Raw genomic sequence first — 27,213 nt, 5'->3', positions numbered from 1 at the left:
TGAAACAAATGTATTTTGGCAAATCCATTGTTCCCCTCCCACGCCATCTTGAGCAAGAAGGACCTTGGTAAAAATGTAGACAGAGACCATAATATGTATTTGTTTTCTTCACAGTAGCCTGAGTAGTGCTAAACTGTAGTTCTCCAGGAACCCAGCTGCAGATGTTATTAAACTACTTTTCTTCCATCCCACCCACCCCCCCAAAAAAAATCAAGTTATTTTGTTTGAAAATTAAAACTAAGTTTCAGAAGTAGAGCCTGTAATACTTTCAACAAGAGACTTATAAATCTGAGAGTTCAAAAACCTTGGAAAAGAGTCTCTGTGCATCAAGGTGTATATCTGGAGCTGGGCATCTTCATACATGTGAGGGCTGGGATCCAGTAAGTTTCTGTTGATCACTTCTCTCACCCGGGAATCAAGACTAACCTGAAGAAGATGAGCACAGAATAATAAAACAATAACATTGGAAAAGCTGTAATATGTATCTTTAATTCTCAGGGCTCCACTGAACATGCTGAGTTTATCAGTTATTCAAGTAATGCTCTGTGCTTCTTTCAGAATCATCACACAATTGCTGCGTAATGCACTGAGACCATCAACTCTATTTCAATTTTGATTTGGTCTTTGCATCCATCCTAAGATCTGTACAGTGAAATGCAGCTGCAGTTTTTGAAAATATATTATTTTACCTTAAAAATTTATATGTATTTAAAATTACTGTTCTGAAATGAATGTTGAATTACCCTCATTCAGAGAGCTGCAGGGTTTTTTTCTTAGCATTTGTGGTTAAACCTTTGGAAGATTTCTATTCACCATTCTTATCTGGCTGCCCTAGAGATTTTTTTTTCTGGTTTTTTTTTCAGGCACTACGCTTGTTCTTTATAAATTACCCAGGCATTTTTATCATTTTTATAGTGTTACTCTCCCCATTAATATTAATTATTTCAGATTTGTTCTTCTTTTCAGGATTCTTTAACATCTGGTAATTTATACTTTCAGGAGATCATATATCCATATTGAAGTTGATAGCAAGTTTCAGTTTTAGCTTCTCATTTACTTACCATTTGTGATGAACTCCTGTGCCTAGGCAGAAAAGGACATATTATGCTTGGGATGAATGCACAGATGATTTTAGAATATCCTTTAGAAATTTGAGTGAATGTACAGTTTATCCATAAAATGCTCTAAAACCTAGTAAATTAATGCATTCTGGATTAAATGAAATGGCAGTAGCAGCAAAGCCCACTGGGGCCAGCAAGGATTTACTCAGCTAAGAGGAAAAGGGCTAAACTCCGGAGCAGAGAAATGCCAAGCAGAGATCAGTTAAGATACTGTGATTTATACCAAGTTGCAATCTGACTCTACTGCTCTGCAACCACAGGAAGATATTCATACTTTCTGAAGGATTGACTTCAACCCTGGAAAGCTCCATGTAAGATACCTTGACACATGAAGGATGGTAACCAAGATGGAAACGCAGAATATCTTAGGATGTGTGAGCCTGTGCTTTCATATATGGTGAAGCACTCTGAAATACACTGGTGTGATGTGGTACAGCACTGAGAAGTAAATACACATTTTCATTCTATCTTCAGTACCTGCTGTAGGATCTGGCATTGTTGGTTTGTTGGCATATTGGAGTATGCTACTGACAGAGCAGACAAGCTCGTTCTCCTCCAATATTTGCTGTCACTTGGTTATCAGATACAAGACACAACTATGAGAGACCATTGGGGCTGCTCAGCCAGTGAGTGTGGGCAGGACTATAGTGCTATGGTAGCTTTGAGTGGCAGTGTTGCAACCATGTGTCTTCATAATGTGTTTGAATAGCTTTCAAGCCCAGCTCATTGCATTTCTGCAGAACAGAAAGGACACACTAAGATTTAAGCATTTCTCCCCCTGACACACAGGCACACACATTTATATCGACAAAAACAATTTGTGCATCTAATTGGTTCTTCAATATCAAACATAATAGCTGGGATAAAAAAACCCTCAAATTTGGCAGGATAGTGGGGTTTTGAGCCACTGAGCGTAATAAAAGTTAATTGCACTTAGAGAATGCAAAAAACAAAATTAATTATGGAACTGTTAATTTGCATTGTATTTTTTCAGTGACTCCCTAAAGCCAGATGGCAAAACTAGTTGGGATTACTAAAGGTATTTTCTTACTAAACAGATGAATACAAAGTATCTGTTTAGAACACTAAGACCTTCTGCCTCAATAACTTCTTTACTGAATGAGTCATGCTAAATATTTCAGCTCTTATGCCAAAAGGTAACATCTGGAATGGGATGCCTGGATGAACAAGAATTTTTCAGTTCCCATGCTGTTCTAATGCATTGCAAACACTTCTTGTTTGCCTCCTAAGATTTCCAGTATGGGCAGGAGAAACTGGATTGATGAGATCTGTACGCATCCAGTGCACCAAGTTTGTGAGTAGCTTTGTTAAACTCTAAGTCAAACAATGTTTAGTTAGTGTCTGCATTTTAAATGCTCATTGGTCTTAGCTTAAAAAGACAATTGAGCATTCATCACATACCTATTTGGTAAAAATATGGTATTAGAAGAAAAATTTATTATTAGCTTGCTGTATTGGCAATTGTATTTCACCCCAAAGCAAAAGCAGATACTATGGCACAAGTGAGGATAATGGAGTTATAAATCACTTGGTTTCATTCATATGGATTAAGTTGGAAATTATTACTGAACACAGTGAAGAAGTAAAATGTAGGAATCAAGATCCACAGTGAGCATAAATTATGCCATTGAGTAGGAATTCAAATGCAATGCACAGAGACAAGGCGAAGAAGATAAAGGTACATGATGTGGCCTAAGAAAAACTCTTCTATAGTGCTTATATATTTATATATCTCTCTGTATTACAAAACACGGTTTGGTAGCTTTGCTTTTTCTTTACTACAGGCAAAGATAATTTCAAAATTTGTCTATTTCAGTTAAAGGGTTGAAGAAAATCTTATATAATTTCCTAGATATTATATGTTTCATTAGATAAAATATGTCATTTTCATTCTTGGACTCTCACATAGGAATAACCAGCGGAAATTTGGATTTTCTCCCAGACAGCTGTAGCAGCAGATAAATCTATAATGATTCTGATTTAAATTCCTTCATTTTCGTGCTTTTTCTCCAGAAATCCATTTGCATTACTTACTTCCTCTCTCTGTCAGACATGTAGCATTACTAAAGAAGCAAAACTGTTTCTCAGCCTTCTCTTACTGGAGTTTTTGAGCCTTATAGAAAACTTGGATGTGTTGCAGCTGGTAATGCTAAATGGCCCAGTGCCTGCATCTCTACTGTTTCTGTCCCTTCCTTTCCTGATTTATTGTTCACACTAAGACTTTTATATGACAGACTTTCGGACCCTCACCTCGCAGTCCAGGATATAATGTCTCTGCTCTGGGATAACAGAAAATGCAAATGTAACATTTACAGCTTTACCTCTTTTGGTGATAGTATAGAAATGTAATCTTCATATATAAGTCTTGCTTTTTCTTCAATAACTTTCTTGTTCTGTTCCTTCTTCAGATCTTCACATGCAAGCCAGAAAAGCAGGTTCTCCTCACTATACTCCGTTCTAAGAAACTCTCTGAAAAGGTTCCTCCCAGCTGGTGTTTTCATCATCTTGTCAAAATTCTGAGCCCAAGACAAGATTTCATCTGCAGTAGGGTTTTGGCTGCAAAAGCAAATATCATTACAAATATGCTACTATTTTTGTAACAGTGTTTTCGTACATTCATCCAAAAATTCTCCTTTCAACTGCACTTTAGTCTAAAGTGAAAACTGGAAGCAACAAGGCTTCAGCAGTGACAGGGGAATTTCGTTTGCCCTTCACTTGTGCATCCATTATCCCAATAGCCCACTAAACGTGTTTAATGTTACGAGACATGCACTTGACTTTCTACGAGTTTTCTGGTAGTGTTCTTAGCCACGTTGCTCAAAGACAAAACCCCACAACAGCAATGAATTCCTGCCTCTGCAGTTAAAGGAGATTCCAAGAAACTGGAAATAGACTCTATTTCATGAGGAGTTTAGATGACACCTGATGTCCCTGCCTGCCTCTGATGGTGACAGTACATGATTTGGTTTAGGAAGAACAAGATAAACAAAAGGCTCTTGGCAGCCAAAAGCATACTAATGATGCCCAACAAAGTAGTAATTCAGAGAGATTTTAAATTAGCATATTTCTCTGTGCTTGCACCTAAGGGTTGCTAAGCTTCCTTCTGTTTCATGCTATTGACCTGAATGATGATCTTTTGGCATGAGATGTGATGGATTTTGCTGGCAAAACTGGAAAGAGAAGAAATGGGGAAAAGTCCTTATTCCCATTTCCTGAAGGAAAATATTTGTGGCTTTTACCAGTAGATGCACTGGGTAAGTGATCGGACTTACTTGCCTCCCTTATCCACTAATGTACCAATGAATAGCTTAAGAAAGTAATTCTCCAGGTTACTTAACAGTTAAACATAGTTTCAAACTTAATTTTGAGCACTCGCCCTCTCCTTCTTGATCTAACACAAGAGCTTTACTAGCTGTTGTCAATAGCTTCTGTATAACCATGATGCACAATAAGTGACATTTGTCTACATAATTTCTGTTCAAGTCAATTTATCAACTCCTACTCTGCATGCAAGGCAGACTGGATGATGGGAAGCTATTTGTGATAAATCACAAAGTTTTTAATGTTTAAACTATCTTGCAAAGTAATGGTTAACTGAATAAAAAAGATTAAACACAGATTTTAAGGTGAACAGTCCTCTCAGGACTTTGCATTGTCTGCTGAGGAGAGTGCAAAGAACCTGCTGAGGTGGATGGGGCTGACAAACAACCTGGGCTTCCTTATTGTCTGTTGGGAAGCTCTCTTCACTATAGTATTTTGTAGAAAATTATCATATTGTCTTCTCATAAAAGACCATGATTAGCAATAAAGGAAATGAGTTGTTTGGGTTGGTTTTGCCATCATATATGTCCTTTAAAGTTTTAATTTCCTTTTTATGGGATTAGAGAACTCAAGGCCCCTGATAGATTACCATTTTTCCCCACACAATAAAGATGGGCCCAAGCTTTAGACAGAAGTAGAAGCTCAGACTTTCAGTGTGTTTAACCCAGTTTGCAAGATATATGTTTTTTGGTTAATTCCAGTGAAACCATAGTTCAAGCTGTTTTATGAAAGCGCCCATATTAAAAATCTGGTCATGAAGTACACTTGTGACAATTAGTTTTTCTTCTTGTCCGGATAGACAGGAAAAAATGCTCTCACAGGTAGCAGAGGCTTCTTATAGAGACTCACATATGGAACCACCCATGCACCTTCCATTCCTCCCAGTGGTTCTTCCCCACAAATAAGAAACTGTAAATAAGCTTGACTTATGAATGTCTCTGCTGTCGTTTCATTGTCAGGACAGACTTTGCTTCCTTTCATATAGAATTTTTTGGAGGAAAAGCAATTAAGACGACATTCCCAAAGAATTAAACCCAAGACAATTCTTGATATTAGTTAAAGACAAAATACTTACTGCACAACAGTTTGACCAACTTACCATTCTTCTATGACTTGGATACTCTCCAGTTTGGTCGTATGTGTTGGCCTTCCTGCATTGTCTCCTCTCTCTTCATTCCTAACAGTGAGGCTGCAATGTAGTACAACACTTTATTTTGTCTAGAGAAAGTTAATTTAAAACAATGACTATAGTAATGCAAACTTTTAAAAGATATAGACCTATATAGGGTATCGTTTTTCACTCTTGCCTCTAAAATTATGGAGAAAAATTTTTACAATTACTTTTCCCCTGAACTCTGATGAATATTAATTTACAGTTGCTATTACCACATGCTATTACCACACAGTTTTTTAGAAGCTCACAGTTTATCCACTGAAATATGGGCAAATACTTAGAGGTGACTTTTGGAGTGATTTCACTTAGTTAACTGAGAATGCTAGCAACAGTATGAGTAGGGGGGATATGAATTTCTGAACTGGACATTGATGGGGCTTTGATGTCCCACCAGTTCTGGATAGTTTTTCCGTCTTTATGGATCTTCCCTTTTCTCTCTCCGAGATACAGTGGCAGTAGATGGCTCAGATACAGAACTTAGCATGTGGCAGCTCCTTATGATTTCCTCCTCTGACCTAAACTTGTTTTCCATTCCAAAAAATAAAACATACTGGCCTCTGAGCAGAAAGGCATCCATTACCCTCATATTATCACAAGCATGGGAAAGAAAGACTTCCTTTATGCAAGGATGTTTTTAATTTTTTTTTTCTTTTTTGAGCTGCTACTAGAATCACTTATTTTTCTGCACATATCTTTTAAATCAGATTTGCTGTAGTGGTGAAGACTTCCTCTGTGTGTGTTCTCTGTGAATGTTCTGGAACATGGTATTGCCAGCAAGTCCACAATTCCTGGTAACGACTGAAATAAAGTATGTTTTGAGTGACATAGATATTCATATGGAAACCCTGGCTCTGATAATTAAGCTTAAGAAGTGTAATGTAGTAAGGAGATGGAAATTTCCTTTCATCAGGAAATGTGTACAGTTGAGAGAAAACAAGCAACCAAGCAAAAAATCCCCTTTCCAATCTCGAGCTCATATTTTGAATATTAAATATTCACCATACAATGATGCTCTCAGTCACCCTAAGTCTTGCTAAAAAACATATGTTTGTAGCATAAAGCTTCTCCCTCCCCCACTAATCTGAATAACTTCTGCTCAGCTCTAAGAAGAAATCCCAGCTCTGAGACATCTTTAGCACAAATAATCTTTCTTTATAGGTTCTCTGCATTTATGAGTTTCTTCAACATTTTTTAAAGCATTTGGCAGAGCTAATAGGTATTCTCAAATACTCTTCTAAAAACTGGAAGTTTAAGCTCCCAGGTAAAGCAGAGCACATATTAAGACTTAAACATTACAAAGACGTACACTTGCAAATGAAGCTCTTTGATACTGGTTGCTCCTTCACTTACCTGCCAAGACCTTAGTTCAGGCCCTTGGTCCTGCTTCCCCTGTTACAGCGTAGGAATGCAGCTCCAGTGCTGCTAAGGTTGTTAGGGTGTCATCAACTGCTGCAGGAGAAACAACACATCCTGAACTCTGGGGTTGGCAGGTAAAAAGCCTTTCCGTCTCCTCTGACCTGTTGTTCATCAGTCTACAGAGGGAGCACCCAGGAAAGACAGAAAGGAGTTCCATATACAGGAGGAGAAAAAAAAAGGGACCATCCACTTTCTTTCTGTCTTGTAATCTTTAAGTCCACACATGTAACTGCTTAGGGTCACCTTGCATCTGGACAGAGCACAAAGCTGGAGTGAGGGAGAAGCAGGGAAGGCACAAAGCTCTCTCTCCCTCCCTCTCTCCTTCCCTCCTTTGCAGTCCATAGGTAGAGCAGCATTTGTCTTCTCTGCTGGGTGCAGAGAACAGTGTCCTTTGGTTCCATGGAAGAATAACACCATGGAAGGAGGAAACAGCCTGTGTAGGTTGCAAATGCAATAGGGTGTTCACTTGAGTCTGTCTAAAAGAGAATGAAGCTGCCTGTTTTCCTTCCTCCATCACATGAGCAACAACTAAGCTGTACTGAAATAATTTACTTGTCAAGCACTAGACATTCAAGGTTTGGATGCAGAGTCTTACTGGAAGTAGAACGTGACTCATCTGAGAGCAGTCAGTATACACTACTAATTTAATCTGTTATCTGGGATCAAATACTGTTTATTTTGCTTATGCAAAATCTCTGCTAGACTTGGGAAAACCATCATGGGTTGATGAAGGGGAAATAATGAATAGTGAAGTAGTGAGTGGTGAATAAGAGAAATAGGAATAGGAACAAGAAGGCCATGTTGACTTCATTGCAATGTTTTTTTATCAAAGGACTAACTGATAGACAGTATGCACTTTGATTTTCTTAAAAACCTCAATAAAGAGTTCAGATTGAGGGCCTGGAACATCGTATACCAGTTTTCTGGTATCTATACCATAGTGACAATGCAAGGTACACACTTGGCCCTGATTCCTTCATCTCACCATTCATAACTGGACTGTAATGGCTGAAGTTAGACAGCGCTGCAAAATAGAGAACTCTTCAAAGAAGTGTCATACTGGGTTGGAACACGTTTGAGTATTGCATTTAAAACTGTGCTACATTTGTAATGCATCTTGGCCTAAATTCTGCATTATGTTTCCTGTGACAAAACCAGCACTACATTTCAACTTCTGTTTATCTTCATCCATCAAGGCTAGAGTTCCATCAAATATGTTACTTTTGATATGTTTTTTCCTGTGAATGAAACTATCATACTGAAGTACATTCAATTCAGGCATGTTCTGTTTTCACTCAAGGAACTGCTTCATGATCTCTTAGAAAAATAATTAAATATTTAAGCATTTGTGACTGCAAAGCTAGCTTGAAAGCAGCCTTTAAGTAACTGATCACAATAACAGATTGCTTCCTTTTAACTTGAAATGACAACACTGCACTGCTCTTTCCTATGTTGCTGTCTTCAGCTGGAAACATCCTATCTGTTCACGTTTCTCTGTGGAATTCAAGCAGTCCACAGAAGCAAAGGTGTTCTGCATACCTGGAGCTGATGTCCTTGATACATTAATCCATCACTGAAGTTATCAGATTGTGTCAGAAGGATTATGCTTATAGTGTAATACTAAACAGACTAAAAGCAACAGGCTAAAGATTAACAAAATTATTTTAGTTAAGGCTTTAAGAAGAGGAAATTGCTGATACACCTTATCAAAAAGTAGTTAAATGAAAGGGAGGTGTACTAGAGAGACATCTGATACAAACTAACATCTTTGGTGCTATTATTATTTATTAGTTGGAATACACCCAGCAGACATCCTTGAAATTTGGAGATGCAAATTAGCCATGATAAAAGCACAACAAAACTACTAATGCCTTAAAACGGGAGAGTTTGGGATGTCTAAAGGTGAGTTTAAATGGAAAGCACAAGCATGAGTTTGTTTTCTGTTTATATGGAAGATTTGTTCTGCCCACTTCTATGCTGATTTTATTGCTCTGGAGAGTACAGTAAAAATACTTCAGTGGCCTGAGCTTGATGCACTTTTAAAATATATCTTGGGTTCCTGACTGCTACAAAACCAATAAGTTTCTTGAACTACTGCAACAGTATTATTATGAGTAATTTCTGCTTGGAGTGAATGCATTTCTATTTTGCAACTTCACACACTTTATAAGTAAAAAATTAATGATCAGGGACTACTTGAAGAAGCATACATACTGAACAAATGACCACAAATAAGATTAAGCTGGTCCAGGTTCCTAGCTGATGTGTTTTTGGGGGAACTGCTGGGATTTAGAAACCCAATCTTTATTTATTTAGCTGCTATTATATGGCTGTTAATATTCAAGTTCAGCAATTAAGTAATTGTTCTTTTGAGTAATTACTTAGCTAAATCAGTATTGAAGCATCCTGTTGCATGAGAAGATAAAGCCAAGCTAATTGGATAGAATCATCAAGAGAGTCGAGCAAATATCTCACTGACTCTTCCTCCAGGTGTTTCCAGCTGATGGTTTTAGCCTTTTTGTAAGCTGAATTCCTACTGATGCACTTACCTTCTACTGCCATTAAAATACTGAAGGTAATTTAGAGCTTGGACCTGATCTTTCATTCTCTGTGAACAAATGGTATTTAATTGCTTCCCAAGAGTCAGGTTCTCATGGACGAGTAGCCTAAATCTGGTGAATCATTGAAATTACTGTTATCACTATGTCAAGAAAGCATTGTGACTGGTGCCAGGATTAATGTTCTGCCCATGCATGGCTGATACCAGCTATTACTCACTTAGGTATTTTCTCTGTTATGTGCATCATATGCAGTATATCATCACAGTATTTTGCAATTATGTCTGGCACTGAAGAGAATGTGACTATTAAAACCTCTTGCCTTAGTGGTGTTTTTTTGTGCTGACATGCAGATAAGGAGCAGAAATCAAACTGGGACACTGTGAACTAGTTTGGTAGGCTATTGGGTTGGCCATTCAGGAGATCTGTGCTCAGTTTCTACTTTGTAGATGAAGTTTGTAGTCTGTGTTGGGCAGTGACTGCATTTTAGGCTGGACCAGTTTATGTTACACAGTAGGGCCATGAGCCCTCAAGCCACAACAGTAACAGAAAAATCTTCCTTATTCTAGGCCAAAGGTCACATTAAATCAACTGTTCATACATAATCTAAAAGCAGAATTTTGTTTTCAGATGAAAATCAATATTCAGATAAGATTTTCTGGATAACAGAAAAACAGATGTTCTGAAGGTTTCCTTCACTGATCAACCCTTTGATTGAAAGAATGTATCTCACTGGCACTGCACTTCTCCCTACCCTACTCCTAGAAATTTTTATTATCATCAGATCAAGAGGCATAATATTTTTAACTTTCTTAAAAAACCCACCACATCTATCTTCCCACAGAAGACCTCAAGAGATCAAGATTGAATTTTGATTTTAAAATTACAGTGGTAGATGATGTAAAATGACCATTCCCCAAAACTCTTGAAAAACACAAGTTGAATTTACCAAATAGATTCAGATAGGAAATATCTTTTCTTTTCTGTTTGGAAGAGGAGAAGCCTTTAAACAAACAAATTACTGCACATGCAAACAAGAACACATGTTTAGTGCATTTTTCTGAAATGAGGGGAAGGTGGTTTTCAAAACTCTTAGTGTTGGTGCCCCTCTTTGTCTCAATCTTTCGCCAGCTGGGTACATACCTTCACCCTCCCATTCAAAATGGGTGTGCTCCTAATGATCTCCATGCTCTCTGATACCTTTGCTTTTATTACAAGTGTCTGGCTTAAAACATGTTATATGAATACAAATATTTTTTTTCTGGTTTTAATTCAGATGCAAAAAACTGCATGATAGAATCTTTTTCATTTTTGATTGTAGTTCAATCTGATCAGACTGTCTTCAATACTGTGGTTCAACAGTCAGTGACTGAAAAATCAATTGTTTGCACAGTTCTATTCAGAAGCTCACTCCTAAATGCCGAGGCATGCTCTGTTAGATGTCAGAGATAGATGTGGTCCCTATATCCCATATGCTGTATTATAATGGAAAAGACAACTCTACTGGGATTCATCAATTTCTTCTATGAAACCTGATTTAACTTATGACTCAAAATCAATTTATCACCTCATTTTTTCGTGGCAGCTAGAATATTTAACCTTGATGTCATTGGATACTAGTCAAGACTGTGTTTGTTTATGCACAGAGGCAAATGATGATTTTGCTACACTGTGCAAATCAATAATAATGAAAAATAACTGCAATATTATTGTGATCCATTCATAAAGAATAATACAGCTAGATTAATCTCAAATCACTGTCTTCTATCTCCCTTTTAATGTCACAAAAATAGGCATCAATGAGAATGAAATGTTACATGAACAATATTATCCAAGGATAACTTGTTTTTTGTAAGCTGAGTAAAGGGTAAAAAACTTGCTTCTATTAAAGTTAGGAAAAGAATTCACTTTGTTACAGTAAGTGAATAATATCCAGAATGGCTATTCTGAGAAGAACTAGACCTATAATAATTATTTTTATGAAGAGGTGATGCCTTGTACTAGACACTTTCATAGGCTCAGATAAACTTGCAATATATCCTTCAGGCCCCTGGCTGTATTAGAGAGAAAGGGAATCCATCTCTTACCTGATCTCTGAGTTTATGTCCTTGTAAGAATAGCAAGACAGACTAAAACTCTAAAACTCTTCTAATAATAACAGTATTTCCAAAATGTCAGCCAAATCTGTGGTAATAAATGAATTCTAGAGTGGAGGCTTGCATGGATGCGTGGAGGTCTGCAAGGCAAACATAAGTGACGTGTAGTAAACTTGTTATTCCCATGTCTGCCTTGGTAGTCTGTGAGAGACTTTGAAGGGGAATGGTGGTCAAAAGCCTATGGAATCATTTGCTTAAACTGATCAGAATCTGGTCTTAATTCAGTCAGAAGAACATAACAATTTTTTTACAAATAAGAAACAGATAAAAAAAATGTGAAGGTTTTTTTTGTCATTAGTGTCAATCCTAGTTCTTGAACAAGATAATGATTTACAGCTCTTCACTGAATTCAGTAAAGAAATGTAGGATGTAAAATTTTATATTGAAAACAAGTTAGAAATTTAATGAAAAATAGCTACATCCTACTCTGAGTAAAAAATTGTCTTGTGCTTAAAACTAAATGATGAGATTGTGTTTAGCAGACTGACATAGGAAAGCAGTCTGTTGGGGGAAAGCCAACAATTACCATAAGGCTATAATCAGCCTACTTGGCAGTGTCCACTGAAACTATAAACTCCTTTCAAAAAGTCCAGGTACCTGTGGTGCTAACTTTTCTGAGTGCCAGAGTTATATTTGCCTTAGGTGATAAGATGGTGCAAGAGGCATGTATAATCCAAATTGTTTTTAAAAGAAAAAAACCAAACAAGCATAGACTCCAGCTTGGACTCAGCTGTTTTAGAGTGGAAAAAAAAATATGTTTGCAAATTGAATTTATAAAATTGACGCCTGATTCTGTGAGTCTTACCTCATGTAACTAAAAACTCCAAACTTTTTTTTTTTTAAGAATGCAACTATTTGCAAGTTAACCATCCTGGAGATTTTGTAGCAAAAACTCCTCCGATATTTCAAAGCATCAGGTGAGGGATAGAATGCAGAGTCACAAACCTCCCAGCTCTTTGTTCAGCTTACAGTGTGGTCTCATTGTTTTACCTTGTAAATATAAAAGCTGCAGTAAAAACCGGCCTGGTTTTTTTTCTCATAGGTCACAAAAAGTAAAATAAAGTGAAATAAGTGATTTTTCTCTTCCAATGCTTTGTCTCTTCCAATGACTAGGAAACATACAGTTTTTTCCTTTCCAATTTTTCTTGGTTTTATTTTCCCCCTTGATTCAGTTTGTTTTGTTGTAGTGTGTGTAGTGTTGTCGTTCATATTTGTCCCCTTTTTTAATCTGTTTGAAGAGCATACAGCTGAGAAACAGTCTGTAACAGATGGTTGGGCACTTCTATGTGCTGTGAATGTGCTTTCAACAAAAAAGCTTAGGATCCTCTACTCAGCATCCGGTAATATTAAATGCAGGCAAACTTCTGGCTCCCATGCACACATTTCTGCACACCATAAATCCTGTGGGCCAAGCAGGAGCATAAGGTGTAAATTTTCAGGTCTGATTTTTGCTAACCAGGATGGATGCAGAAGCTGTTTCACAGGCCATTCCACCAGGGTTTTATGGAGAATGCAGTTGACTGGAACTGAGTTTGTGTTTTGCACAGATTTGACAGTTAAAATTAGTTTACTTCTGAATTGGATTTCTAACAAAATAGTGTTTGTGGAAAAGTTTAATGACATTTCATAATTTTGATTGTTTTAAAAATAATTATTGTTACAATTTAAAATTAAATAATCAGTTGTCTTGGTTTTATTAATTGTTAGTTACCATAATTCTAACTACTCTTCTGTGAGTAATTCTAGTTAATGTAATAAAAGAACAAATCTAAATGAAATATTATGCTTAAATTTAAGAAGCTCTTTAGAAAAATTACATTCTGTCATAGCAGATTTCCAGTAGGCTTTCTGATAACAAGAAAAGAGATTTTCTGTTAAGAAAACAGCTCATCAGGAAATCCAGCAGCTATAACTCTTAACTTCATGATACACGGAGTATTTACTAGAGCCTCATCTCTCAGAGTCCTGCAAACATCTCCATTTTTCACCCAGAATCATGTTTATACTAAGAGCTGTGCAGAGAAGTGTGAAGAACAATGCCTTACAGCAGTAAAATCCCAAAGCACAGCAAAACCTGCATTTTTCTTTTGTATTTGAAATATCCTTGCTTCCCTAAAACAGTCTTGAGATTTCTAGAAGGGTAGCATTGATGGTATGGCTGTGGAGTGTGTAGACACAGGAGTAGAGATGTAGTCAAAACCCCTCGTGCCTACAGATGGGTATCTTGGCCCATTCACTGTCTTACTTCTGACATCAGTGCTGTAGCAGCAATCCAGGGTGACTGAAAGAATCACTGCCCATTCTCCTGTGTTTGTTCTTTAGTGCTGCTCTTGCAGTGCTATTTCAACTCTTCTGTGTGAAGGGATAGCTTTCAGCCCTGTGAGATATTTAAGATTTCAGAAGGAAATACACTTTAAAATACTACAGATGAATAGGGTCCTATTTTTCTTCCTTGTGAAAACCTGGACTAAGTTCTGTGAGATCTTTTGTTCAAAGGCTTATGATAAGGCCAGATCATCTATGTTGAGAGTTGTGAACTTTCCCATGAGAAATAAGAAACTTCTCAGTTCATTTGTGATTGTATCTTTGAATGTGGGGGAGAGTGGGTTCAATTTCTTACTGGTTTTCTGTTGCTGTGTTTTCTTAATATTGTGCAGCATTCAGCCTAATTGGTCAAAAGTCAATACAGATTCAACTACAAACCATAAAAGAAAAAGGAGATTGGTGGAAATCACAGTTTAAGACATCTGGAACACCTCAGGCTATCAAGGTCTAGTCAGTTAAGACGTTTAGCTCTGTCCTGATAGTATTATGTATTAAGTATTAAGCTATTCCTCAGCTTGAGTAGAAGCAGAATTGAACCCAAATGATCTACTGCTTAAGAGTATAATCATCTCTTTGTTAATGGGAAGTCTTGGCCAAGATTTTGGAGTTTATGTAAGATCATTATATAAGGTTATTAAATTGCATCCCACATAGCCCCTTGAAGGTAGATCATCCTTACTGAGATATGAGTGCTAAATTAAAGTAAGTCATAGAGGGATGTGCTCGGTAAAGCAAGTACTTAAAACGTTTTAGCAAATCTGCAGTGTTTCACTCTCTTCCCTTTCCTGTATATTTAATGTTTTAAAATGGAATAATCTAAAATCTGATAACCTTTTCTCTTCATAAAGGACAGTCAGATTAACAGTGTCTTTCTAAAGCCACAAGCTATATTTTCCTGCTGTATTTTCCATCAAAGTTGAAATTAGAATATGTTTGGCAGACAAATTGGCAAATTTGTCCAAACTACATTTTCCTTTTGGACACCATGAAAAAATATGAAAGCAAAGCCTTGTAGAATTAAAAATCCACATGTTAATACATCTTACATCATAGATTGATACTTGCAATGTGATCTTTGAAGTAATTTTTATATTGATTCTTTTGTCTTTTAGAAAATATTCAGAAGTGCATTGTCAATGGAAAAACTAACCTCCTGGAAAACCCTTGATAAAAGGGACGTTATCCTAAAATAGTCCCCCAAAGCCCCAGAAATGTTTTGCAAACATTTAAGATCTGAGTTTCAGTCTTAAAACTGAGTTCAGTGCACCGAGTTCAGTGTTTCCTGATGCTGAGAGGGAACCTCCTGTGTTGCAGCTTGTTTTCCTTGCCTCTGGTGTCCTCTCACTGGGCACCACCGAAAACACCCTGGCTCCACCGTCTTTGTTCACTCACTTCAGGTATTTATACATATTGCTAAGGTCCTTCCGAGCCTTCTCTTCTCTAGGTGGAGCCATGTCAGGTCTCTCAGCCTTTCCTCACACGAGGTGCTCCAGCTCCTCAATCATTTTAGAGGCCCTCTGCTGGACACTAGTATATACAGGGCTCTTGCAGTGAAGAGCCCAGAACCGGACACAGTGCTGCAGGTGTGGCCAGTAGTGCCACGAACAACATATTTAAAAAGAGACTACAACTGAGGAATATTTTCGGGGTCTACTTAAAAAAATGCAATTACATTTACATTTCAGGATGACTTCAGAGTGAAGGTGATAACTGGTTCTCAAGGTCAGTGCAGGTTAAATGTTATGTGAAAGAAGACTGGCCCTTTTAATGGACAGCCTTGCTGAACGTGTTGTTTTCTTCCTCTGCTCTTGTGTGACTGATTTAACCTACCTACCTCCAGATATTGCAGCTCAGCAGGAGCTCAAAGGCAGATGGAAACTACCAGTGTGCACTGTACTTGAACTTCTGAAATAAAGGACAATATCTCCCTCAAACTTAAACTAACCATGAGCAAAATTTGTAACTGTGCAAGAGAGGAAAGAACTAGTGATTTAAAGCAATCTGACTTTCCTATACTCTTTTTTACTCACAATATTTCTGATCTTCTGAAAATCTGTAAGTGAATATACTTTCTGCTGGATTTTACCTTAGAGAGATTATATTACTTCTACATAATGATAGCCACAACAGGAGTAATTACAACTTTTGTAAACTTTTAGTCCTTTCTAGGATATGTTTTTGAGATTTTTGTTCTCATATGTGGAATGTAATTTCTGTACAGGTAGGAAACCCAAGACTTGACAAAGTTTTCTTACCAATGATTTCTAGTGGAGTTATTCTAGCTTTCTTCCATTACTTTAGAGATGGCTTCTGCTTTAGGCAACATTCAACTCAAGGATGTATTTCTCTTTTCAGGTCACCCAACAGATCGCTAGTCTGGCTGTCAGCTTCATTCCTTCCTTCAGAATAATATTACCATTCATATTCCATCTTGTATGATGGACACATTTAATTACTAGACAATCTGCAGTGTCCTTACTCCTGGCTACAGCTGTTTTGCAAACAATTCCTTCATATATTTGACACAATTAAAAGTGACAGTTCTGTAGTATTCAAAGAAATGGAAATTGTATCCCTTGAAAGGGTAGCTAGATGAATAAAAGCCCTCCAAATCACTAGCAAGCAAGCCTAATGGTCTCAATTAATTCTGATAAATGAGCCTAGTCTCAGTTTCTGTTGTGGCTTTTTCTTTATTATTCTTGGTTTTCAGATATCAAAGTAGGAGCAACAGTAAAGAATTGAGCTTGAATACAGTCACTACTTTGGTAATGTAGATAGATTCCACAGATTTAGATGTAGTTTCGAAATGGGAAGAAATGCCTGGAAACATTCACACTAAACTCACATTTTTCTTTTCATAAGGTGCTCCAAAGTAATCCAGTTAAAGAGAGCTTTAGGAAATTTCAAAGCATAGTTCCTACTTGGATGTTTATGGACACCATATTTTGTGAAATTAGCCCGGACTAAACTAGTTTAAGCTTATCCACATCACAGTCAAGTAAGATGGGGGAATCTCCCACTTAACATTCTTCCAGAAAACAAACAGGATTGAGACCCTCCATGCCAGTCTGTGTATATTACAGACATCTGTTGTGTTGGTGCTGGTTTCCAAATTTTGTTAGAAAAAGCCCTCAGCTGGGAAGCACTTTCAGCATGGATGTCAACAAGAACTGAAATTACCCATTCCTCCACAATGGGTGCTCAGCATCTGCCGGTATCAGGCCCTCACCCAGGTATTTCAGAAGAACCAGAGCTGCCATCTAGACAAATATATGTGCTATGGAATTATTAAGGGTGACTAGACAAGACTCATATCTCCTTTGCCTTTCTGACTCACATAATGAATGTCTGACCCACTTTTCCAGTGAGAGGATCTCCATCTAATAAGTGCTACTTACTAGGGGTCCAGACTCGTTTCCATAAAATATTCTCATTTTTTCTCTTTAAAGCGCTAGACATTTATTCCTGTTTTAACTGACATTTTAAACCAATTTGGAATTATACATGGTTAAAAAATAAACCTATGTGAGATGGAAATTCTGCTGCTGACAGATTTTAGTAGCCTATTTTTTTCTCTTTTGGTTTGGAACTACAGGCTGCATTTATTCTTGCAGATAAAACGGTCTGGGAGTGTCTGGAGGTTGACTGGCACCACATAGCTCCAGTCCACTAAAGCCCATACCCAAAACAGGGTTTCTGCACCTGCCACAGGCCATTGACTGAGACTGCACTTTGGTACTGGCCAAATCTCTGCCAGGGAGTTAATACTTGCCAGCAATTTACTGTACATGCTAGCTGCAGCCCATGTTAGACCCTGGCCCTGTTTAGTTTGCTGGTATAGACACTGTCAGCGTGCTTAATTTGGATAAGGGTGTTTTGTTATTGTTTTTGCATGTTGAATATCAACGTTTTTATTATTCCACAATGAATAAAGTTCAGAGGGTTTGCAAGGGAGCTTTGGCACCTTTGAAATGTCACCATCTATCAACATGCCTTACTTCAGCTTATATTTTGATCTAAGACCCATTGTGACTTTTCATGTACTTCTCCATTTATGTGGTTTTCAACAGATTTCTGAGTTAATGCATCTTTGTGTAAATATCTAATTGCAAATTTGTCATAAGAAAACCAAAACCAGCCCAAACCACGTCAGGGGAGATTTTGAAGGCTCCAAAATCCTAATACCTGAAAATCACAGCATAAGCTGCACTCGGGTATTCTCAGCACTCATGACTTCTTTTTTTTTTTCTTTTCTCCACAGCAACAGTCAAGCTGTGCTCTGGTGACAGAAAATCTGTCATGACATTACGAATCTTCCTACAGCCACTGTTCCACAGACAGCAAGCTGAACAGCATTTTGGTGCAGGCAGGTGGGAAATTGGTATGAAGGGTGAGGGAGAGCCAAGATGCTGATGCTCTGAAGCAATCCATCTCTTAAACAGCCTCAGAGGAGACACCAAGCTGCTTTTCAGCAGTGGAAGTGATTCTGCCACTGCTTTCTCTCCCTCTAGTCTCCTCAAGAGCAGCTGTCCCTGAATACACTCTTGTGTGCTGTGCCAGGACAGAATCAAGATCATTTTCTAAAGTTAACTAGATTTAGTCTGCTCTCCCCTTCTAAGGAGCTACTGTTGGTATCTTTTGCAGCACTGAATTAGAATGAGCCTTGTGTAATCCCAAATCCCCTCTGAGCATGTATTTATTCTTCAATTTAGAAGGATTGTAGTTCTAATTTTTTTTACTGTAATTTTCTTTACAGAAATGCTTGCTTGAAATAGGACTATTTTCTGCAGTTAGACTGATCAGAGGTTTGTATCTTAGTAGTACTACACACAAAGGAATCTGCATTTCATTTGTGAATCTTCAGAAACATTTATTTAAAATTTGCTAATCTATTATGTTTACAATCTACTCATTCTCTAACCTGCTTGCATTATCACAGATGGGGAAAAATGTCAGTAAACACATGAGCCTCCATCTGTTCCTCAAAATGAAATGAACTTTCAAAGTTTAAATTAATAAGAATAAAATCCTGATACTAGGAAAGCTTGGCACAGAGAGCCCAGGTCTGGTTTTGATGTTAATGAGGATTCTACCACTAGCTTATGAAGAAAGTTAACAGAGCAGCTGCATAAGAAGCTGTTGCTCCACTCTTCACATTAGCCTTGTATTTTTATTATTTTTTTATGGGGAGAAAAAAGTTTACCTCATACGTTTGAAAATAGAAACATTTATCAGTTTGCATGGACTTGGACTCAGTTTACAGTGTTAAAAGTTCTTTCAAACCAGAGTTCTTGGTTGGAAATTAATTTAGAATTATTTATATATGCTGAACATCTGTGTAACATCTTGTGTATCTTTGTGCTTCCACCATGATTTCACGGTTGACCGGCAGCGCCTTAATGATTACCCCTTTGCACCACTTGCCAAAATAAATGCAGTGTGTAGCTCACAGCTTTCTCCTAGAGAAGGACATGATTTTAGTTTGCTTTGCATGTCCCACAAAGCAATAGCCTGCATCAAATCTACTTGGCAAATTTCCTGTGGAAACCCCTTTCTGCTCTGGGAGCTGGTGGCTCACTGTACCTGCCCCTATTCCAAGGCTGTGCAAGAGCTTGTGCTCCCACAGGAATTTGGAGGTAAGTGGCAGGAGGCTGAGAAGAAGAAAGGAAGAAGACAAAAGGTGGTGCATGAGCTTGGATTAAGGGATTTCTTAGCTGCTTTTTGATGAGGGGAGGTGAGATATATTTGATTAATTTAGAAGAGAGCTCCACAGTGACCCAGGCAGGTTCTCGTGAGATTCAGTAGGTTAACTTTAGTCTTTCATTAGTTTTTTTACATTCAAATTTTGTTTTCTGTAAATTTTATTTCTAAAGTCCTTTTGGTTTTCCAGTAACATCTTGTTTTCCTGCATTCACATCTTACTCTTTAGAAGCAGAAGCAGGAAAATTTATGGGCTAGTAGTCAGGAGAAGTTAGCATATCTGTGAGCTCCCCTACCTTTACACCTTGTGGCAAAGAAATGTGCCCTGCTCTTTTGAAAAGGTAGCATTTCACATCTGCTTCATAGGGATGCTTATCCCAAAGCTGCCTTTACTTGCCAGCTCTGGAGCTTTGGGATAAGCTGTGTATTGAATCACATATGAGGTAAAGGGGTGGTCTGGCTCAAGGAGAGAGCAGACTTCCAGGAATTATTAGGCTAACACTGACAATCTGGCCCAGTGTCACAGAAGGGCACAAGCCCAGAGGTTGGCAAGTCAGGCTGTGTTGTCCTAGGAGAGTTGTGTAAACAAGCATGAACAGAGCCACCTGTCCCCAGCCTGCCCTGAGGACCTAAACTTCCATAAATTTACAGCAAAATCACTTCCCCTATCTTAACTCTAAAGGAGAAAGAGCTTATTAAATTTCATACCTATTAGGAAGGCATGCTTCCCTGCTCTGTTTTTTTTTTTTTTCAGTTTAGAGATCATCCTTTTCTTTTGCTTTAAAGGGAAAAGAAATTATTTACTTGTGTATTATTTAGTAAGTACTGTTAACTTACAAAAGTAAGAAAAAATAAATACTTGACAAGCGATTTATTTTTAGTGTGTCTTCTGCTTATTTTTCCAAATGCTGAGAATTTAATTCTTTTATTTTAAGTATCTCAGGAAACCTTGAGAGGTCCTTTTCTGAGGACTAGGTATTTAAATCCTCAGTCCACACTCACCCCATGGTGCATTCCAGCAACAAACAAACAGGAATGTTTGCCAGCTTTCTCTCATGGCCTCAGAACTGAGGATATGTGGATTTAAAGACAAGGTGATTTAAGACTGATTTTCATGAAAACCATGTTCAGTAGGTTGTGTGACAAGTCAGATAATGGATTTTATCCAGCTTTAAATACTACCCATCAAAGAACTGATGCTACTTTCTTAAGAAAGCACCAGTGCTGCACATCACACTCTCATGATCAGATGATACTGTCCCATAGCTGCACAAAGCATGAGCTCCTGTGCTAGTTAAGCCTACTTTCCCTCAGAATAAATTATTCTCCAGGAAAGAGACAGAATGTTTTCATCTTTGACCTCTGCACCAGCAAGTGGTAAAAATGTAATATTCTGTGATATTTTAAAGTATGAAAAGGCTCAGATTGGAACATCTTTTCCCATTTAATATTTTTAAAAATATCACCTGCTATTTCAGTAAAATAGAGAACAGTAGCCTGCACTTCTGTATTCTGCACTAGAGTAAAGTAACTCCTGATGCATTTTTCCATATTTGCTTTTTCACAGGTGTGATGTTCTGAAAAGGTAAACACAGAGAATTGAGTACATTTGTTTCAGACATGTTGTCCTATGTGTTCAGGGAGGAAAAGAAGAATTAAAAATAAAATCTAAAGCAAAAATATATTCTTCAATATCAGTGCTTTTGTTTCAATGATAAAGATTTTCTTTCCTTGACAGAAGCTTTAACAAAATCCTGGAGCCTGGGTGACTTTTTTGTGCCAGCCCACCTCTAGTCTGCTCCTAGTCTAAAAGTTGTGCTGCAGACAGGCACTGGAAGAGGGATATGGGTTTTGTTTTTGACATACTTATGAACATGTGGCTGTAATTTATTGCATTAAATTGTTTTTGTGTTCTTTGCTTCTCTGTCCTTCAAACTTTCTACCATAGTTAAATAAAATAAAGTAGCCATGACTGTAGCCCCCAGAGATTATCTTGTATTGACTCATGCAAAGCCTTGACACTACTTTTTGATAGCAAAATAACATTGAATATGCCAGGAAAATGTTATTCCTCTCAAAATACTAGAGCGGTGGGAAGTGCAAAAAAAAAAAAAGTGGGGTTTTTGTTGTTTTTTTGTTTTCATTTAGAGCACACTGTTTGTTAGGAGGAGGAGAACACTGAACCCCATAGAGAACAAATATTAATGCAATTTACAGTTGTTCTTAGAACTGTTTCTGCCATTTCATATTCATGGCACACACGTGACTTGTAAGCTCAAGTTAACTGCTAAACTCTTGCAAGGAAAATGTTCCCTTTAATAAAGAAAAATATTTGTGTAGCAACGTCATCAGGAAGAAGTTTCAGAGCAACTCACAGCAGTCATAGACACATTATAAGAACTGAAGAGAGAGGTTTCTTGCCAAGAGCAACTCTTGTTTACTGCCAAGATGGCAAATACCCTATCTTCCCTGGCATCTCTTGTGTGTGGGAAACTCTCTTCCACAAGTCTTCAGCAGTTCCAATGGTTACCTTTTCAGGTAAAGGCCTTTCAGCTCACTCCCTTCAATCGAGCTACAAGTGAAGCTAAGCGATCACCTTCACTTATCCCCTGGAAGCCTTTCCATGTCCCCCAGACTGCCATACTGCTAAGGCCTCTTGCAGGGTAGATGTCAGATGCCTTCTGAGCCTTCTGTGTACAGTAAAAGGAGACAGATTATCGGGCATCAGAGTTTTCAAATTCACTGAGCGCCTTATGAAAGGAAGAGGGGATAAAAAGATATGACTCCTGCTCTAGGTGGGAGACAACGGAGGAAGCAAAAATATTGGCAGAAAAGCCAACCTCCCTGTGCTAGTGCCTGAAGAGTTTTTTTGAAGAAGGCCATTTGCAAGTGTTTGCAAGAGAGCAACTAGTTTTATGTCTGCTCAGGAAGCTGGAGTAATGGATTGGTAAATAAGGTTGGGGAGGTGAAATAGCAGGCTTACTCCTCTTACCTCACCAAGCTGAGAACAAAACTATAAAGTCATGGCTTTAAGTACTAAATGGGCAACTCTCTGGAGAAAGCGTAATTGAGGAAATTATGGACTGTGATGTTAGAAGACTTGCTGCAAATTTTGCAAGTCTCAGGCTACCCATTACACCTCGTAAGGAAGCACATTCTTCTGACCTCTATTGGAATGGAGCTTTGCAAAAGCTTAAGACATGGGGTGATTCAGTTACAGAGCTGTAGGTACGTGACTGGTACTTATCTGTTAGCTGCTTTAATTAGGCAGTGTTCCTGAAATGAGTGCCTAAGGTCTATGTCTGGTCAGTGAAGAGAGGAAGGTCTACAGAAGGTCTTCACAGGGATGTATCATCTGCTTCTGCTGTAAGGGGACAAGCTTTTCTGTTGGGAACTTCAGAAGCACTTTATTTTTTTCCACTGAGGCAGACTGTTTCCTTCACTACTTGTACTCAGAAACAAGTTTAGAGCTTAAACTCATTGGGCAACATCGTGAGCATACATATTAAAATAAAAATAGCCATTTTAATAATCCTGTTTATCTCCATTCTTTTCCAATCTGAACAAAGTTTGGTAATAAGTCTTGCTTTGTCCCTGTAAACTGAGTAATTTACTGTTCTGACGATTATCAGTGCCAATAGATGTACTGAGTCTGGCTGGGATGGAGTTAATTTTATTCACAGGAATCCTTATGGTGCTATGTTTTGGATTTTTGACCAAAACAGTGTTGATAACCCATTAATGTTATAGCTGCTCCTGAGCAGTCACTGCACAGCATCAAGGATTTCTGTTTCTCACATTGCCTTGGCAGTGAGCAGGATGGGGGTGCACAAGAAGTGTGAGGGGACACAGTTGGGACAGCTGACCACAACTCACCAAAGGGATATTCCGTACCATATGACATTGTGATCAGCAATAAAAGTTGCAGAAGAAAAAAAGGAAGGATGGAGTTTGAGTGTTACAGCGTTTGTTTCCCCAAGTCACTGTAACATGTGATGGAGCCTGGCTTTCCTGGAGATGGCTGAACTGATGGGAAGCTGTGAATGAATTTTTTGTTTTGTTTTACTTGTGCACACAGCTTTGCTTTATCAATTAAACTCTTTATCTCAATGAAAGAGTTTTGTTGCTTTCACTTTTCTGATTCTCTTCTCCATCCTGCTGGTGAGGAGTGAGAAGCATCTGCTTGGGGCTGAGTTACCTACAAGGATTATCCCATAACAATAGAGAAAACCTCTAAAGAGTTGTTACCTTTAAGAAAGACATAATAGAGAAAAACAAAAAAAAGGTTTGGAACAAGATGTACTGCGTAGTTTTTCAATCTAATTTTTTGCTGTTAACAAGTCTCTATTAGGCAAGAAGTTTGTTGTTTCCCCAAACAAAGGTGTGAATATTTGCCTATGCTGTTGTGCAAACAGAAGACTTAATGCCTATTCTGATTTTAACATGGAGTAGAACAGAAGAAAACAAGCATCACATGATTCAAAAAAGGTATTTTCAGAATTCTAATGATTTGTTTGGATATATGAACTATTGAACTAACTGTTTGAACAGGAAAAAAGGAAAATATTTTACTAAAATCGGCACATACTCCCTCCATTTCTGTGAATGGTGAAGAAGTTGAGGCAATAAGAGGTTAGTGATGTAAGAGCTATCATCAGTCACACACAGGTGGAAAAACTGAAGAAAATTCTAATCTTGATAGAACATTGCCTTTCCCATTAATGAATCCAGCAACATTTCCAGACAGGTATCTCTTGAGAAATTCATGTTACTCAAACATAAAGACCTGTGGAACTAGGAAAAGCATGTAATAACATTAGGTCCAGAGAACCTGTTACAATTGCTGATTAGGATTTTTTCTTACAGAGGACTACCCTAGAGAATTAATTAGCTAGAATCCCCTGCATATGAGAGAATAATAAGTTAGTTACTTTTTAAATTTTTTTTTTTTGTAATTTTTTAGTGTAGACTACTGAGTCAAGAACAGTAATCTGTACTCCTCCTGGACAGTTCTGATTTACAAAACACATTTGGCACCACAATCAGTTACTTCATTTTAATTGAGATTCTGAAACATTTCATACTGCTTTTTTCAAAGTTTTGTCCCATCTCTCCTCTAATGGAATTTCCACTACAGAATCATAGAAGATACAGCTGGAAAATACTTAATACATCACCTTTTCTGTCTTCTTGATTTTAGCAAACATGAGTGATGTAACTATTCCTTTGATCACTTATTTGACTTAATCTTGAAAACTAACTAACAAGATTTCTCCATGCTCAGTCTAACCTATTTTGCAAAACAAAAAACCAAAAAAACCCCAACCTCAAGCCCTGAAAAACCCAGAAAGATAGAAAAAAAATTACTAGATCAGTTGAAGATACTTCCTATGTTTTAAACAATAATTACTCTAATTTAGATTTAAGATGCATAATCTGTTTACATATATAATGGTATTGCCTTCCAAGGACTGGAGGCTTCCAAGGGTCACAAGAGCTTCAAAACAGGGTATGGTTGTCAAATAAATTTTCTTGAGTTACGGCATGCTTAAAAAATAAAATTAGTTATCTTTAAGCTTGGTAAATTAGATGGATATTTTATGGCTATTCATATTCTAGTATGCAAGGCAAAAGCCAACCCTAGCTCTACATGCACAATGATGGGCTTTATTTCCATTCAGGAAAGAGATGTTGTATTCAGGGTGGATAACTCCATGAAAACATCATCTTTGGGGTTGTTAAAAAATAAGCAGAGAAATTAGTAACAAAACTCAAGAGCAAACACAAACCATGGTGGACCCATGTCTTGACCTTGATCTAAAGTAGATTTAGTCACACATCTCAGACAGGAAATAGTAGAAAAGGAAAAGTACATAGAGAGACACAAGGTAGGTGGATAAATAGGACAGATAAGGATAAATCATGGTCTGGGGCTGTTTCTGTTTCACAAAGATTAAAATAGAGAAAACTGTGGAAGAAAAAACAGCTGAAGGGAGATATGAGAGAGCTCTGTAAAATCTTGACCATCCTGGGAACAAGTAGTCACTGATCTTCACATAAGAACAAGGAAGCATCAAATGAAATTAATTTCTAGAAGGTTAACACAAATAAAAGGGAGTAATACTTCATGGAGTGCACAGGCCCATTGTAGAATTTATTGCTAGAGGGAACCCTGGATGCCAAAAGTTTAGATGAGTTCAGGAAGTCACTTCAGAAAACGGTTTGGCAAATTAAGGAAAGAAAATTCCAACAAGGTCTATAAACCACATGGAAATGAACTCTGGGCCAGGAAATACCTAAGTTGCAGACTGGCAGTAGTTGTGAGGTATTTTACATTGGGTAGGTTGAGGAGGTGCATGTCTACTTGTTTTATCCTTTCCTTGTGGTATCTGATAAAGGTCGCTTCCTGAAATAGGATACCGAGATAAATGAATCTCTGGCCTGTAACAGTATAGTTGATATTGTGCCCTTGTCCCAGAGCAGAGAGAAAAGTGACAAAACACCCTCTCTTTATTTCCTATTTAATAACCTTCCACCTATTTTGCAATATGGATTGAACATACTGCAAACTTTAATGATAAACACATGAGCTCTGGCTCATCCTTGCTCCAAAGGTGAAACTGGAAGGAACAGCCAAGGCAGCTCCACCCTGCTACTGCCTCCAGGGTGTGTCAGTATCCTGGAAAAAAACCTGTCCCATTTGGTACGTAGTGCATACATGCTGGTATGTATTTTTAAATATACTGAAGCAAATAGCCTCAGATTTTAGATTCGGGCCAGATGGCTGATTGAAGTGAAAATAACACAGATACACAGAGGAATGGTCACTCCAAAAAACCTGAACTGTCTAGTTAATATGATGCCAGGCTCTGAACAGTACTGCATGTCATTTACCTTATATTACAATACTGTGTTCATAAAAATAAGAAATAAACACCTGGTGCATCTCAAGACACTGAGAATTTAAAGGTATTTCTGAAACTAACTTTAAATCTTTGACTTTACAAGTGAACTCTGTTGAGGAAGGGACAAGCAGCCACTAAAATTATGCCACTCCATTTAAAAGATAATGCGGAATTTAAGGCTCATGTTTTCAGATTACAGAATTTGTATTAGTAATATAACAGGACACCACATATTCACACAAAAGATGTCCAACCAAATCAGGGAATTTTTAAATCAAATTTTTAAGTAAAAAGTTAACTTGTGCCTCCTCTCCCAGAAGTTTGCATGTTCCCAGTGCTTTCCATTCTCATTGTTTACCTGTGGTGGATATGGAAGCAAATATACTACAGGACATACCATGAACAGCTGCAGCAACAGCACCAACAAAAGCAACATGTGTTGTTGGGCCTTTGGTTTCCAGGTGCTTGAGACACAGCTGATGTTCCTTCATTTTGTGACTGCTGCCTCTTTCTCAT

At 37.7% G+C, this 27,213-nt stretch overlaps 1 protein-coding gene across 2 annotated transcripts; it reads right to left on the bottom strand.

The window, feature by feature from the left end:
* Nucleotides 1–237: 237 nt before the first annotated feature.
* Nucleotides 238–27,213, bottom strand: RGS17 (regulator of G protein signaling 17; the record flags this gene model as incomplete). 2 transcript variants are annotated; one of them, XM_082276928.1, is made up of 4 exons in its annotated part: nt 238–426; nt 3,464–3,698; nt 5,563–5,652; nt 27,095–27,213. In XM_082276928.1, the coding sequence occupies 4 exons, from the start codon at nt 27,211–27,213 to the stop codon at nt 238–240; spliced, it is 633 nt and encodes a 210-aa protein (XP_082133054.1). The 2 variants fall into 2 exon arrangements, with proteins under 2 accessions (XP_082133054.1, XP_082133055.1); XM_082276929.1 differs by having other exon boundaries at nt 5,563–5,640.

The sequence above is a fragment of the Coloeus monedula genome (assembly GCF_965178545.1).
Source record: "Coloeus monedula genome assembly, chromosome: 2".
Lineage (NCBI taxonomy): Eukaryota > Metazoa > Chordata > Aves > Passeriformes > Corvidae > Coloeus > Coloeus monedula.
The sequence above is the reverse complement of the archived record's forward strand: the minus strand, read 5'-3'. Positions and strand labels throughout refer to the sequence as shown.